Raw genomic sequence first — 14,974 nt, 5'->3', positions numbered from 1 at the left:
CCCAAAACTCTCCCCTAAGGGCTTAATATGGACATTTCTGATGAGGCCTGATTGGCAGGTGGTACGGTCATGCTAAGTTAAATTCAGAATGAAGGCCTGCCTTTCCTTCCCTCCTTCCTTCCCTCCTTCTTTCTTTCCTTCCCTCCTTCCTTCCTTCCCTCCTTCCTTCCTTCCTTCCCTCCTTCCTTCCTTCCTTCCCCTTCACCTTCTCCTTCCTTCCCTCCTTCCCTCCCTCCCTCCCACCTTCCTTTTCCCCTTCCCCTTCTCTTCCTCCTTCTCCTTCCTTCCCTCCCTCCCTCCTTCCTTCCTTCCTTGCCTCCCTCCCTCCCTCCTTCCTTCCTTCTTTCCTTCCTTCCTTTCTTCCTTTCCTCCCTCCCTCCTGTACTCCTCTTCTTTCTCAATTCTAAGGTGGCCTTAATTTCTAAGGGACATGGTAAAAGACAGTCTAGTTGGATGAGTGCAGTCACTAATATTATTTCCATGTATGGAAAATAACAGTTTCTTTAGTAACAGTTGCATCAAATCAGTTCAACTGCTGCCCAATAGCAATCACAGGATGCACTGGGACAACTAAATATACTGACTGCCCCACAGCCAGGGTCCATCATCCTACCCATCACTACATGGTCTAAGTCAGTTAGTAGAGAGCTGATTGAAGTTTGGGAAGCACATTCATCTTTAGGACACTGAGACATCATTGGGGGGTTGCAAACACAGGTAGTGTGAAAATTATCAGAACATCCAAGAAAAGGAAAGTTTGACTAAGTGCCAATAAGATTTATGATTTCATGTCTGACATAGAATTGAAACCATCACATAGCACATAGAATGGTATATTTTCAGGTCAAATGAAAATCATTTTCTTTAAAAGTGAAATGAAAGTCTCTAAATACAAATTTACTAGAGGATGTGTAAATTTCCTACTTTTCATTACATACTCTGGACCCAACAGACGGAAATTGGAGCTGTCAGTGAGCCATACGTGCAATCTGGTACAGGATCTATGGATTGAATAGACTTTTTTTCATGGAAGTACACAAAGCTAGTCTCAGTCATTTCAAAGAAAATTTGTGGTCATTTCAAAACCACCAGCAATTCCAGGGACACCAAGTTGCATAATTCTAGGGGAAAGTGGACTAAAAGTGAATGGCAGCCTCTGGAGTTGTACTGAGCAATACTCTTAAAATGTCAATTTGGCAAATAGGTGGTAAGCGAGATCTGTCAGCCAGATTGTTCACATCATCTCTGCTTTAAAAAGATTGATAATAGAATATGTTAAAATAAGACTCGTGGAGAGGAGGTATGAGCTATTTAAGGTGGAAAGGTGTGGGAGATGGTGAAATTAGTTTTAAATTTTCTAAAGCACTTTTTAACAGGAAAAGAAGTTCTTGGGCACTGAAGGCAGAATTAGATTAAAAGTATTCAATACTCTTTTCCATTATCAGAGAAATAGTAAAGTTACTAGAGTGCTTTCTGGTTGGGAAGGAAGAAGATGACCAACATCTTCAAATAAAGATGAGAGGTAGAGCATATATTTGGTGGATGGATGGATTCACGTGCACTTTTACTATATGCAAATGAAAACAGCTTTAAAGATGAATGGTTTAGCACAGACTCTTACTTGAATAAGTGATCTTGGAGTGTTTAGCCGTTGTAACAAAACTCCTTTTCTCATAATTAGAATCATTAAGAAATTTCTCCTACATTTTAGATGATGGAGGTGCACGTGTGTGTATGTGTGTGTGATCAACTCATTGCGTATTTCTTAAACCACAACATTGTTTAAGGGATTTTAGAAAATAATTACTCAATAGGAAAATGTTGGCCAATCCTCAGATAATTAGATAAGACTGATTCAAATGCCTGTACTTTCACTGTTGTTACTATGACACTCTTACTTTTATTTTTGGCCTGACTTCTGCAGTTATTTTGAAATTATAGATTTTTAAATTTTGAGTTGAAAAAAAGAGCAAATTTAGATTAAGAAATGAGAAGTAGTCCTCGCAGCTGCATGAATCTCCTGAAATTTTGAATGGCAAAATCTAAAATCTACAAGTTATTACCTTCTTACAGTAAATAGGTGGATTTTATGGGTTGTTTTCTTTTTTTACTTTTTTACATGAAAAGGAATTAAATGATTTCCCTTTAACATAACTTCCCATTGATTGTGCTCTGCTTCGTGAAGTCTGATTTTATTTGCACTATAATTTACTTCAACTAGTCACTGTACCCCGTGAAGATTCAGCAGCATTTATAACTATTGTCCATAGTTTCGAAAACTAGGTTGTCTTTCTCTTCTCACCAAGTTTGGGATTAACTATGAAGAACCAAAGTGAACCCTTTCAACAATAAGCTTTGCTGTGGTTTTCAAGTTTTGCCTTTGTGTGGAAGATTGTAATGACATAGTGGGAAAAGAAATATTTGGGGAGAGAATTAACTATGGCTCATACATAGCACGAGTATTTCTGAACAACCTACTAAATTATTTCTTAGAACATTTTGAAGTATGTCTTGCCATAGGAGTGGGAATAGATTCATACAAAAGCCTCCTCATGCTTCCAACTTTTCTTTAAAAAATATTTTAAAAATTATTTTAATAAAAATAGAGGCCCAGTCCAACGGCTCACATTAGTAATCCCAAGCACTTCAGGAGGCTGAGGCAGGCAAATCACTTGAGGCCAGGACTTTGAGACCAGCCTGGCCAACATGGTGAAACCTCATCTCTACTAAAAATACAAAAATTAACCAGGCCCGGTGGCTCATGCCTGTAATCCCAGCATTTTAGGAGGCTGAGGTGGGTGGATCACTTGAGCCCAGGAGATAGAGACCACCCTGGGCAACATGGCGAAACTTCATCTCTACAAGAAATACAAATTAGCCTCGTGTGGTGGCACACGCCTGTGGTCCCAGCTACTCAGGAAGCTGAAGTGGGAGGATCACTTGAGTTCGAGGGTGCAGTGAGCCAAGATCGCACCACTGCACTCCTCTGGCCTGGGAGACAGAACAAGACCCTGTCTCAAAAAACAAAGCAAAACAAAACAACCCCCCACACACACACACACACAAATGGTGGAACTATAGCACACAAGAGCCATGCATGAGTCAGTGTTCTCCAGGAAAGCGAGCTTCGAAGTGGAACCGAGAGACCTGGTTCTGATCCTCACCCTCCCACTAATACCAGGGTAACCTTGGCCAAGTCACTTAAATTCATGTCTTGAGAGAAGACAGAATTAACTAAAGAATCCCCAAATAGCACTTCCCTTACTTGAAATCATGAACATACACACACACACCCTGACTAAGGAGAGCTTCAAGAAAGGCTGGAAGACTTAGGAGAGGTCAATGGTGACAACCTTAATTCAGAGTTAAGGTTGTCTCTCTGTCAACTTTGCTCAACGATGGAGCATCTGTTGTTCTCTTGCAATCCACATTCGTTTTCGAAAACACTTCAGAAACAAAAATAGCATCAGCGGTGGTTGCCTGTGAACCTAAAACATACCATTCCAATGAATAAAATCAAGCAACCCTCCAGTTAACCTCATATCCAATTTTTTCTTTCCAGAAAGAAGAGATTTTATCGACATCGAAAGTAAATTTGCCCTAAGGACCCCTGAAGACACAGCTGAGGACACTTGCCACCTCATTCCTGGAGTAGCAGAGTCCGTGGCTACCTGTCACTTCAATCACAGCAGCAAAACCTTCATGGTGATCCATGGCTGGACGGTAAGGGAGGCTCTTTGGGGAAGAGTGGATTGGGATGGCGAGGTATCCTGATTGGCCTTCCCAATTGTTGGGGACCCACTGATGGGTCCGCACCCCACATCTCACGTGGCTCTCCTTTACACTTGAATAAAGACAGTTCTGGCTCAGGTGGGATCTGAAGCCACATGTTCATGAGAACTCCCCCTAAGCAGTGCCAGCCTTCATTTTAACACTGTACCTGGTTGGTGCCCTTGAGCCAGAGCTTCTTGCGAGGTGTGTAAAGGATGCTCTGCCCAGCTACAGAGCAGAAGATAGGTGATTCTTGTGGGGAACTGGTGGAACCCTGGCATGATCCTGCATCATCCAGCACATTGCCAGGGGAACCTTTCTAAAGGACACAGCAAGGAAGAGTGAGGAGAGGGCTGGAGTGGAGTGAGGAAGTGTGGGGTCCATGCGGGCTTTGCCATTCTCCAGCTCTGTGCTGTGGATCAAGTCACTTTTCATCTCTGGGCCTCTATTTACTGATCTGTAAAGCAGAGGTTGCACTAGATGTCCTCAAAAACACTCTACTTCCAAAATTTTCCAGTTGTAAACTTTAGGGAGCTTTTCTGGAAATTAAAAAAAAAAAAAAAAAAAAGGCTGGGCAGGGAACTGACATGCCAGATGATTAGAAAAAGTGAAACTGTGATTAAATTTACTTTTAAAAAATATTGTTAAAAGTCCCCTCTCTAATATTTCACACAGTCACTTTACATTATGTGGTTCTTGCTTAGTTTGTTTTAAAATGTTTCAATCCCAAGTGAGTAGACTGTGTAATTTATTTAAAAGGATTTATGTAAAATGGATTGTTAAAGATATATTATCTATCCATTATGTCAGAGCTTGTGAATGTTATAATACTAATTTCTAGTGAGAACTAGCTAAAAATAACATTCATCTAGTCCACATTTCTTTTCCTACATAATTTAAGTGCCTTTGTTATTGACTGAAGAGGACAATTGCTACAATTTTTATAGAGATGAAGACTACTACTAACAGAATTCACACAGATGTTTAATAAAATATAGCCATTTCCTATGTTAACATAGTAAATTCAGTATTTTGTGATAAAATCTCAAATTCCTAAACATAAATCCTTTTACATTTTAATAGGTGTAAGTAGGAAAAAGGAATCTTTTTCTTTTTTGAGAAGGAGTCTCACTCTATTGCCCAGGCTGGAGTGCAGTGGCACAATCTCGGCTCACTGCAACCTCCGCCACCTGGGCTCAAGAGATTCTCCTGCCTCAGCCGCCCGAGTAGCTGGGACTACAGGAGTCCACCACCATACGCGGCTGATTTTTGTATTTTCAGCACAGGCAGGGTTTCACCCTGTTAGCCAGGCTAGTCTCGAATTCCTGACCTCAAGTGATCCACCCACCTTGGCCTCCCAAAGTGTTGCGATTACAGGCATGAGCCACTGCATCTGGCCCAGAAAAAGGAATCTTTAGAGGCCCTTTGGTGATATACAGAACTTGGCTTTTAATATTTTTCAAAAAATCTGAGCTTAATAAACGCATTTATACAACAGAAATAAATTGAGTATCTCAGTCATCTCAATCTTATCCCTGAGAGAATTTTATACTTTGGGAAGTTATGGGAAAAAAAATGTTTCTTTTTCATACTAAGATGACATGACCAACCCAACATCAACAGATGGTGCCACTTCCTATCATGGGTCCTACCACCTCACTAAGCCCACCTGTATCTTCCACATCATGTGTCCTGACATTCTGAGTGCTTGAGCACAGAGACCGCTGTCTGGCTGTGGGACCGAGTTGGGTCTGTGCAAGAACTAAGCCAGCCACGCTGATCTTGATTATCTCAGTGAACTCACTGGCAGGGTCAGGTGGCTCACCTGGTACAGGCAGCAGGGAGGGCTTCAGTTCAGCTGCATGTCTGAAAACCAAAGATTTAAATATAGTAATTATTGAACCTCAGAAGAAAAACTCAGATTGAAAGAACTTAGAATAAGACCCTTTTTGAGTTGAGAAAGGTGAGTACTTAGATTTTTCACTCGCTTTGTTTGGTGTTACTTCCATCAGTATTTTATGTTGATCAGAAAGAAACAATTCAATTAGCTATTGTGCAGTTAATAAAAGTGTCAGCCACTGTAGGAGTAAGTTAGATGTCCAGCCCTTTTAGATTGCTTAACTTAGAAACACTGGGCCGGGAGCGGTGGCTCATGCCTGTGATCCCAGCACTTTGGGAGGCCAAGGCAGGCAGATCACTGGAGGTCAGGAGTTTGAGACCAGCCTGGCCAACATGGGGAAACCTGATCTCTACTAAAAAAATACAAAAAAAATTAGCCAGGTGTGGTGGTACGTGCTTGTAGTCCCAGCTACTCAGGAGGCTGAGGCAGGAGAATCGCTTGAACCAAGGAGGCGGAGGTTGCACTGAGCTGAGATCATGCCACTGCACTCTAGCCTGGGCAAGACAGTGAGACTCTGCCAAAAGAAAGGAAAGAAAGGAGGGAATAAAAGGAAGGAAAGGAGGGAAGGAGGAAGGAAGGGAGAGAGGAAGGAAGGAAGGGAGGGAGGGAAGGGAAGGAGGGAGGGAGGAAGGAAGAAGGAAGGAAGGAAGGAAGGAAGGAAGGAAGGAAGGAAGGAAGGACGGACAAAGAAAAGAGAAACATTGGTAGTACAGAAAAACTTCTAATAGGGGCCTAGAGTAAACCCAATTTTCTTGCCTTATCTGAAATAAGCTGCCTGGGGACTCACAGGCACAGATGAAGGGAAGTGAGGAGGCTCTCTAGCTGTGTCATGAGACACCCAAAAGAATGCTTAGCATGTAGCATGCATGTGATACATCCCAGCATGTTGCTTAGACACAGCTATCTTGGAGCTTTGCCACTTGCTTGGATGTCACTGGCTTTAAGTACAGGGTTCCCATTGTGAAGTAGGGGATCCTGGCTGAAACAGGGAGACATTAACATTACATTCTGAAGAAATGACACCATCCTCTCTTGATCTCGAAAGCCAACTACAAAGAGTGCCCAACACCCCAACCTCGAAGGGAGGCAAAGGCGAGTGGGACTGGACCAATTCCATGGGGTTCTGCTCCTAGCTAGGTGCTCCTGCTAGTTTCCTCAAAGACCCACTTTGCATTCAGACCAATCTTTCCTTTTAATAGTATAAATGATCAAAATTTTATTGAATGTCTAAAATATACTTTTTAAATGGGAAGCATGGTGAACTCCAATCTGCCGTTCCTCAACTCAACTCAATGCCTTCCTGGCGTACTTAGATCTGCCTTGGAAGGGACAGACCTGCTCTAAACACTCTTCCGTTATTTGATTTTTCTATCTGTGCCAATGGGCTTCCTTTCAAGTTTGTTTTTTCCATTTCATGCAGGTGTATTGGGCTGATGTATCTATGGCAAGTGGTAGGTGGGTATTTTAAGAAAGCTTGTGTTATCATCTTCAGGTAACAGGAATGTATGAAAGTTGGGTGCCAAAGCTTGTGGCCGCCCTGTACAAGAGAGAACCAGACTCCAACGTCATTGTGGTGGACTGGCTGTCACGGGCTCAGCAGCATTACCCAGTGTCCGCGGGCTACACCAAACTGGTGGGACAGGATGTGGCCCGGTTTATCAACTGGATGGAGGTAAGCCTGGGAGAAGGAGACTTACATGTCCAAAACAGTGTTTTTGACTGGAGCCAGAAAAATGGCTGTTTTTTCTTGCTTTTCTCTTAGATGTAAATATTTTCTGGGGGCAATTCAAATCTTCAGAATGAGCATGGATATTATTTTATATCCAAAAGCAACATTTTGATAAGAATAGACTATAAGGCCAATAAATAGTCCTGCCCTGCTCTATCATTTGATATTTTCATAGTGAATAGATCTGCTGAGACCAATAACTAAGTGGGCCCAACAGAAAAAAGCTTGTGATTTTCGGACCGAGGAAAGATGGCATGTTCAGCCAAATCCTTCCCCACCAGTTGGCTGGCCTGTGGACATCTTATCCTCGCCTTGACATACCAATCTCTTTCATAAACATATTAATAGTACTTATTCTTTAGTGTGAAATAGGATGAATGTTTTTGCTGAGCATTGGGAGAGTGATGGAATTGAGCTAGGAAGATGTTGGAAGGGAAGGTGCATAGGATAGAAGGGAACTGAGGTCTGGAGTTCTGACTTAGCTGCAAGAAACGCACTTTTTCAGATGATCCCCTGAAAAGTACCTCTGAAAAGTATCTTGGGATTGGAAAGAGGCTGATACTCTGACCAAGGCAAATTATTTTAACCAAGTAATTGGAAGTAAAAAATAAACTGTATTTATTAGACTGATCATAAACGACAAAAGTTATTTTCTTGTGTTTTTTGCTGACTGGGCAAATGAACATGGGCAAACGGGATCACCTCCCTGGAGCTCAGGCTTCTCATCTGTTAAATGAGGGGCTGGACCATGTACCTCTGGCCCCTTCCACTGAATGTTTCCTGAGTCTGTCACTGCTTGGCTAACCTTCAATGATAAAGTGATACAGATATTTAGAGTAAGGAATAATGGGAAAATATATACCCATATACTATACATTCAAACATATACACATATACATATATGCATGCATATATATGTATATGCATATGTATGTGTATATGTTTGTACATATAGTATATGGTTATATATGCAAATACATATATATGCAAACATACGCATATATTATATACACAAATAATACTATTTCAGATACATGGAAAAACTTTGTAATTTAAATCTGTTATTAAAGAAAGAGAAAATCAATACTAGATTTGTTTATAGAAAAGTGAAACAAAAGAAAAAGAAAATTTTAGCACTAGAGAATATTTTCTCTCTCTTACCTGTAACACAAAATTAAAATATGTAGAATTAGTTTTCAGTATTTCCTATATTTTGAAAACAATATTTATATTCATTTTGTTTCTTTTAGTTTTATTTTTGGCAGAACTGTAAGAACCTTCATTTTCTTTTTCTCTTCCAAAGGATGAGTTTAACTACCCTCTGGACAATGTCCATCTCTTGGGATACAGCCTTGGAGCCCATGCTGCTGGCATTGCAGGAAGTCTGACCAATAAGAAAGTCAACAGAATTACTGGTAAGAAAGCAATTTCATTGGTCTTATCATAAGAGGCGAGAAGACTGTCATTCTGAGAGAGAATCAGAACAAACTTTGTTAAATACCCACGTGTGTGGTGTTCTTCCCGGAGACATGCCCAGCATTTGATTATCTCATTTTAGGGCTCTTTATTAGGGATAAGAAAAAACACAGATGCTCTGACTGGCTTACTATCCACTGGCAACAGCACAGAAATAAAGCAGAATTACACACAATGCCTGCAGATTTCCCCCGACTCTCAGCTCTGTGTTTTAGTAGTGTAATGCTGCACATCAGTACTAGGAGAAAAGAAGAAGGACCAATTCCAGAGGCCACTTGGAAAGAAGACCGTCATCTAGGCAAAGGTGTGGCATACACACAGAGAGAAAGAACCTACCGCTGTTTATACATCTTCTCGACATATTCAGAAATAATCTACAAAAGGAAATCCAGCCATCCTGAGTGGAAATTGCTGTATAAGGCTAGTTTAAGAGAATCAAATTGATTTTAGAAGGAGCCAAGCCTCCTTTTTATGTCTCTCTAAGATCCAGTGACTATAGAATAGGAGCTAATAAGAATCTAAATAGCTGCCAGTGCATTCAAATGATGAGCAGTGACACGCGAATGTCATACGAATGCAAATTTACAAATCTGTGGACCTGTTTTTTTCCCTTTTAAGGCCTCGATCCAGCTGGACCTAACTTTGAGTATGCAGAAGCCCCGAGTCGCCTTTCTCCTGATGATGCGGATTTTGTAGACGTCTTACACACATTCACCAGAGGGTCCCCTGGCAGAAGCATTGGAATCCAGAAACCAGTTGGGCATGTTGACATTTACCCGAATGGAGGTACTTTTCAGCCAGGATGTAACATTGGAGAAGCTATTCGCGTGATTGCAGAGAGAGGCCTTGGAGGTAAATATTATTTAGAAGCAAATTAAATGTGACTCTTATCCTTAACCCTTATTGACCCAATGTCCTACTTAGTAGCTTCAAAGTATGTAGTTTTCATATACACGTTTGGCCAAATTATGTTTCTGAAGAATTCTGCAATGTTCAGCATGACCACCTTAGAGCCAGGCAGACAGCCATTTTATCATTTATTTACTATATTGTAGGCTACACTGAGCAGTGCACTTACAGTAGCAAGAGAAAAAGGTGAGATTTTAGACAGGAAGACTCCACTGACCTCAATAATGGCATCACAAAATGCTTGTCATACCTTGAATGGAGTTGCAAAGCCAATGGAAAGATTTTAGATGTTATTGGAACAGAAGGAGATGTTAATTAGTATAAATCTTCCAAAATGTTCAGAACATAATGTTAGCTTAATGTTTTACTTTAATAATGTTAGCTTGTGTTAAATTTATGATTTTTTTTTTTGAGACAGAGTCTTGTTCTATTGCCGAAGCTGGGGTGCAGTGACACAATCACAGTTCAGTGTGACCTTGAACTTCTAGGCTCAAGGGGTCCTCCTGCCATAGCCTCCCAAGTATCTGGAACTACAGGCACACACCCCCATACCTGGCTAATGTTTTCGTTTTTAGTAAAAACAGGGGACTTGCAATGTTGCCCAGGTTGGTCTCAAACTCCTGGCCTCAAGTGATCCACCTGCCTCAGCCTCCCAAAGTTCTGGGATTACAGCTGTGAGCCACCATGCCCAGTTTATGATTTATTTTTAAGAGCCTCTTGCATACTTTATAGACATTGGGACCTACCTAGGATATTCTCGTTATTTTTGTGCACATGTTATAGAACTTACAGCATAATGTTACTATTTTCGATTGTCCTAAAAACTTAACAAGGAATTCATTCTTATGGCATTGCTGATTATTTCTATGTTCATTTGATATAAAAGAGTGTTAGTAGGGGCAGAACCCTCAATTATACATAATATCAATGATAAAATACAATTCATTTAACAATTACCCTCTCAAGATGTGGTTTCTAGAAATACAAATTGTCCTTAACTTACAGTTTTCCAACTTTATGATTGGGCTGTAACACCATTGTAAGTTGAGAAGCACGTGATGGTTTGACTTAAAACTTTTTGACATTATGATGGGTTTTGGGGGTATTAAGTGCATTTCGACTTACAGTATTTTTGACTTATGAAGAATTTATTGTAAGGCAAGGGGCATGTATATGTTTCCAGAAGCACCTAGAAGTGTTAGACACTTTCAGTGTAAGAGAAGGATGTGATAAACAAGGAAATCAACCTCCACCTTGGAGGCTTATTACAGCTTCATAAACATACTCCTAAATATGAGAAGCACAAAAGTCAAAAATTCCGTGTGAGCTTGCAACTTTCACTGTCTTGGAGGTAGGTGGGCCGCTACCACCACGAATATCTCCTGAAATAGGGCCTACAATCATAAATACACAGGACTATATCCTTGGCTCATTTTATTCTAACGCCACATCTAACCTATTTTAGACACGCCAAATGAAACACTCATTGTGGATTTCTGCCGAGATACAATCTTGGTGTCTCTTTTTTACCCAGATGTGGACCAGCTAGTGAAATGCTCCCACGAGCGCTCCATTCATCTCTTCATTGACTCCCTGTTGAATGAAGAAAATCCAAGTAAGGCCTACAGGTGCAGTTCCAAGGAAGCCTTTGAGAAAGGGCTCTGCTTGAGTTGTAGAAAGAACCGTTGCAACAATCTGGGCTATGAGATCAATAAAGTCAGAGCCAAAAGAAGCAGCAAAATGTACCTGAAGACTCGTGCTCAGATGCCCTACAAAGGTAGGCTGGAGACTGCTGTAAACAAGGAAATCAAGGAATCCTATTTCATCATGCTCACTGCATCACATGTACTGATACTGTCCATTGGAACAGAGATGATGACTGATATTACTAAACCCTGAGCCCTCACTGGAGTTTCTGTTGATAGGAGGTTGCATTGATCTATTTGTCTGAGGCTCCTAATTCCCATTGCCAGCAAGGACCCAGTGCTCAGCGTGGGATTTGCAGCCTTGCTCGCTGCCGTCCCCTGTAAATGTGGCCATTAGCATGGGCTAGGCTATCAGCACAGAGCTCAGAGCTCATTTGGAACCATCCACCTGGGGTCAACAAACTATAGCCCCTGTGCCAAATCCAGCCTACTTCCTGCTTTTATCAATAGTTTTTTTTAACTTTTAAGTTCAGGGATACATACGTAGGTTTGCTAAATAGGTAAACCTGTGACATGGGAGTTTGTTGTCCAGGTTATTCCAACACCCAGGTATTAAGCTTAGTACCCATTAGTTATTTTTCCTGAAGCTCTCCCTCCTCCCACCCTCTGGGAGGCCCCAGCGTCTGTTGTTCCCCCCTATGTGCTCATGCAAAGTTTTATTAGGACACAACCACACACATTCATTACCATATTGTCAAAGGCTGGTTTCATGCCACCATAACAGAGTTGATAGCCCACAGAGCCTAAAATATTTACTCCCTGACCCTTTACAGAAAGTTCACGACTTACATAAAGGCAAGGACCATCTGTCTTATTTATTTATTTATTTATTTACTTAATTTGAGATGAAATCTAGCTTTCTCCTAGGCTGGAGTAGAGGGGCACGATCTTGGCTCACAACAACCTCTGCCTCCCGGGTTCAAATGATTCCCCTGCCTTAGCCTCCGGAGTAGCTGGGATTACAGGCATGCACCACCATGCCCAGCTAATTTTTGTATTTTTAGTAGAGAGGGGGTTTCACCAAGTTGACCAGGCTGGTCTCGAACTGCCGACCTCAGGTGATCTGCCCTCTTTGGCCTCATCTGTCTTTTTAAATGCAACTATTTCTGGAAGGCAAGAATATCTCACACCTTCTAAGATATTGCCATTTTGCCAGGAGTTTGTTTCACATTTGAATTTCAAGCCTGGCCTCTTGTTTAGAGCCAGACCTAATCTGGTGAGAGGAACCAACTTCAGGAAGGGTGGCTTTTGTGGAATCCAGGTGGAAACCTGAGGGAAGGGATGATATTACAGAACAGTGGCCCCAAGTAAAACATACGGCACTTATGTGTAAGGTGATTCTTAGAATCTGTACAGGTGTCTTTCATGGTATAGAGGTTGGGGCACCTGTGCTTCAAGGAAACCTTAACTCTTCAGAATCAGGCAATGTGTATGAGGTAAAGAGGGGACCGTGGGACCATAATCTTGAAGACACAGACAGGCTTCACTCATCCCTGCCTCCTGCACCAGTGGGTTCAAGGCTCTGTCAGTGTCCCCTGGGGGCACCTCACCACTCCCAGCTTCTTCAGCTCTGGCCTGTCCTGCTGCCTGCAAGGGTTTTGTTTAATTCTCAATTCAATGTCTCTTTATCTTTTAGTAGCTGTGGGGTTTTGTTGTTGTTCTTCTGTTTCTGCTTAGTATCTGACTACTTTTTAATTATAAAAAGAGATGTATCTAAACAAAATAGAGATTGTTATCAGAAGTTCACAACATTTATTGAAAATTTTTTCACCTGGACAAGAGTCTAAAGCAGCATAAAAATATGGTCTGCTATATTCTAAACCATCAGTCTTAAGAGATCTGTGTCTCAGCTTAAGAGAAAGTATATTTAATAGACAGTAACACAAAAAGAAAAAAATCTGACCAAAGATAGTGGGATATAGAAGAAAAAACATTCCAAGAACTCTTTTTTTTTTTTTTTTTTTTAGACAGAGTCTCGCTCTGTTACCCAGGCTGGAGTGCAGCAGCGCAATCTTAGCTCACTGCAAGCTCTGCCTTCCAGTTCAAGCGATTCTCCTGCCTCAGCCTCCCGAGTAGCTGGGATTACAGGCACCCACCACCACACCCAACTAATTTTTGTATTTTTCTTAGTAGAAACAGGGTTTCACCATGTTGGCCAAGCTAGTCTCAAACTCCTGACCTCAGGTGATTCACCCACCTTGGCCTCCCAAAGTTCTGGGATTACAGGCATGAGCCACCATGTCTGGCCTCCAAGAACTCTTTTTTCCCCCCATCATCGTGGTTGTATTTTCGTCCTGCTTCGTTTCCCTTTAACCTCTCCCCAGGCTCATTTGCTCAGGGTTTTTGGTAGAGACCAGAGTAGAGGCAGGGAGGAGATACAGAAGTTCAAGTACCTGCTTCCAGAGGCTGTCCCTAGTATAGAATACTTTAGGAGCTGGCTTTACAAGGCAGTCCTTGTGGCCTCACTGATGGCTCAATGAAATAAGTTCTTTAAAAAAATTTTTTTTTTATTGCCATAAGCTATTGGAGAACAAGTCGTGTTTGATTACATGACTAAGTTCTTTAGTAGTGATTTGTGAGATTTTGGTGTGCCCATCACGGAATGGAAAAATCAAAGAAATATGTTCTATGGTGCACCTACTAGACACCTACTCTGCGCTAGATGGTAGGGGAATTAAGAGCGTGGGCATGATCCTCTGACCAGAAGCCTGCTTACAGTCAGGGTGGGAGGACAGACCTACTCATGAAACAAACACAGTGACGTATACTGACACAGAAGCAAATGCCGAATGTGCTTGCTCCAGATGCTAAGGGACAAGATGGCCAAGGATGGCGGAGTTCATGGAGAAAGCATCATGAGTGTTTTGGCCTTCGGATTTGATCTCCCTAACACCCCATCAAAGATGGCTACTTCGTAATGCTGCTTGGCAGTTCAGACACATTTGGGTTTTTCCTATGCATAAAACCACACTTTTCTGAAAGGGAGTAGAATTCAAGGTCTGCATTTTCTAGGTATGAACACTGTGCAAGATGAAGTCTTTCCAAGCCACACCAGTGGTTCCATGTGTGTGCACTTCCGGTTTGAGTGCTAGTGAGATACTTTCTGTGGTTCTGAATTGCCTGTTTGGGGTTGTGATATTTTCATAAAGATTGATCAGCATGTTCCAATTTCCTCCCCGACAGTCTTCCATTATCAAGTAAAGATTCATTTTTCTGGGACTGAGAGTGAAACCCATACCAACCAGGCCTTTGAGATTTCTCTGTATGGCACCGTGGCTGAGAGTGAGAACATCCCATTCACTCTGTGAGTAGCACAGGGGGGCGGTCATCATGGCACTGCTCCCTCCCCTGCCATAACCCTTGGTCTGAGCAGCAGAATTAGAGACAGATGCCTAGAAAACAAGTCTCTAGTTAAAAAAATCAGAATTTCAAAACTGAGGTCTTTCCTGTATTTCATATTGAGAAAAAAATGCTTCAAATTGG

The 14,974-nt window shown here is 41.6% G+C and overlaps 1 protein-coding gene and 1 long non-coding RNA gene across 2 annotated transcripts in view; one reads left to right on the top strand and one right to left on the bottom strand.

Moving 5' to 3' along the window:
• Positions 1–14,974, bottom strand: part of LOC134736385 (uncharacterized) — a 236,396-nt gene that overhangs the window by 86,984 nt on the left and 134,438 nt on the right. The gene's annotated exons all lie outside the window — the stretch shown is intronic.
• The window catches only part of LPL (lipoprotein lipase), a 28,562-nt gene that overhangs the window by 5,913 nt on the left and 7,675 nt on the right, over positions 1–14,974 (top strand). The window contains exons 2-7 of the mRNA XM_055286474.2: positions 3,563–3,723; positions 7,164–7,343; positions 8,704–8,815; positions 9,495–9,728; positions 11,320–11,562; positions 14,675–14,795. Coding sequence (XP_055142449.1) covers positions 3,563–3,723; positions 7,164–7,343; positions 8,704–8,815; positions 9,495–9,728; positions 11,320–11,562; positions 14,675–14,795 — 1,051 coding nt within the window. The remainder of the gene's footprint in view (positions 1–3,562; positions 3,724–7,163; positions 7,344–8,703; positions 8,816–9,494; positions 9,729–11,319; positions 11,563–14,674; positions 14,796–14,974) is intronic.

The sequence above is a fragment of the Symphalangus syndactylus genome, chromosome 1, assembly GCF_028878055.3.
Source record: "Symphalangus syndactylus isolate Jambi chromosome 1, NHGRI_mSymSyn1-v2.1_pri, whole genome shotgun sequence".
Lineage (NCBI taxonomy): Eukaryota > Metazoa > Chordata > Mammalia > Primates > Hylobatidae > Symphalangus > Symphalangus syndactylus.
The sequence above is the reverse complement of the archived record's forward strand: the minus strand, read 5'-3'. Positions and strand labels throughout refer to the sequence as shown.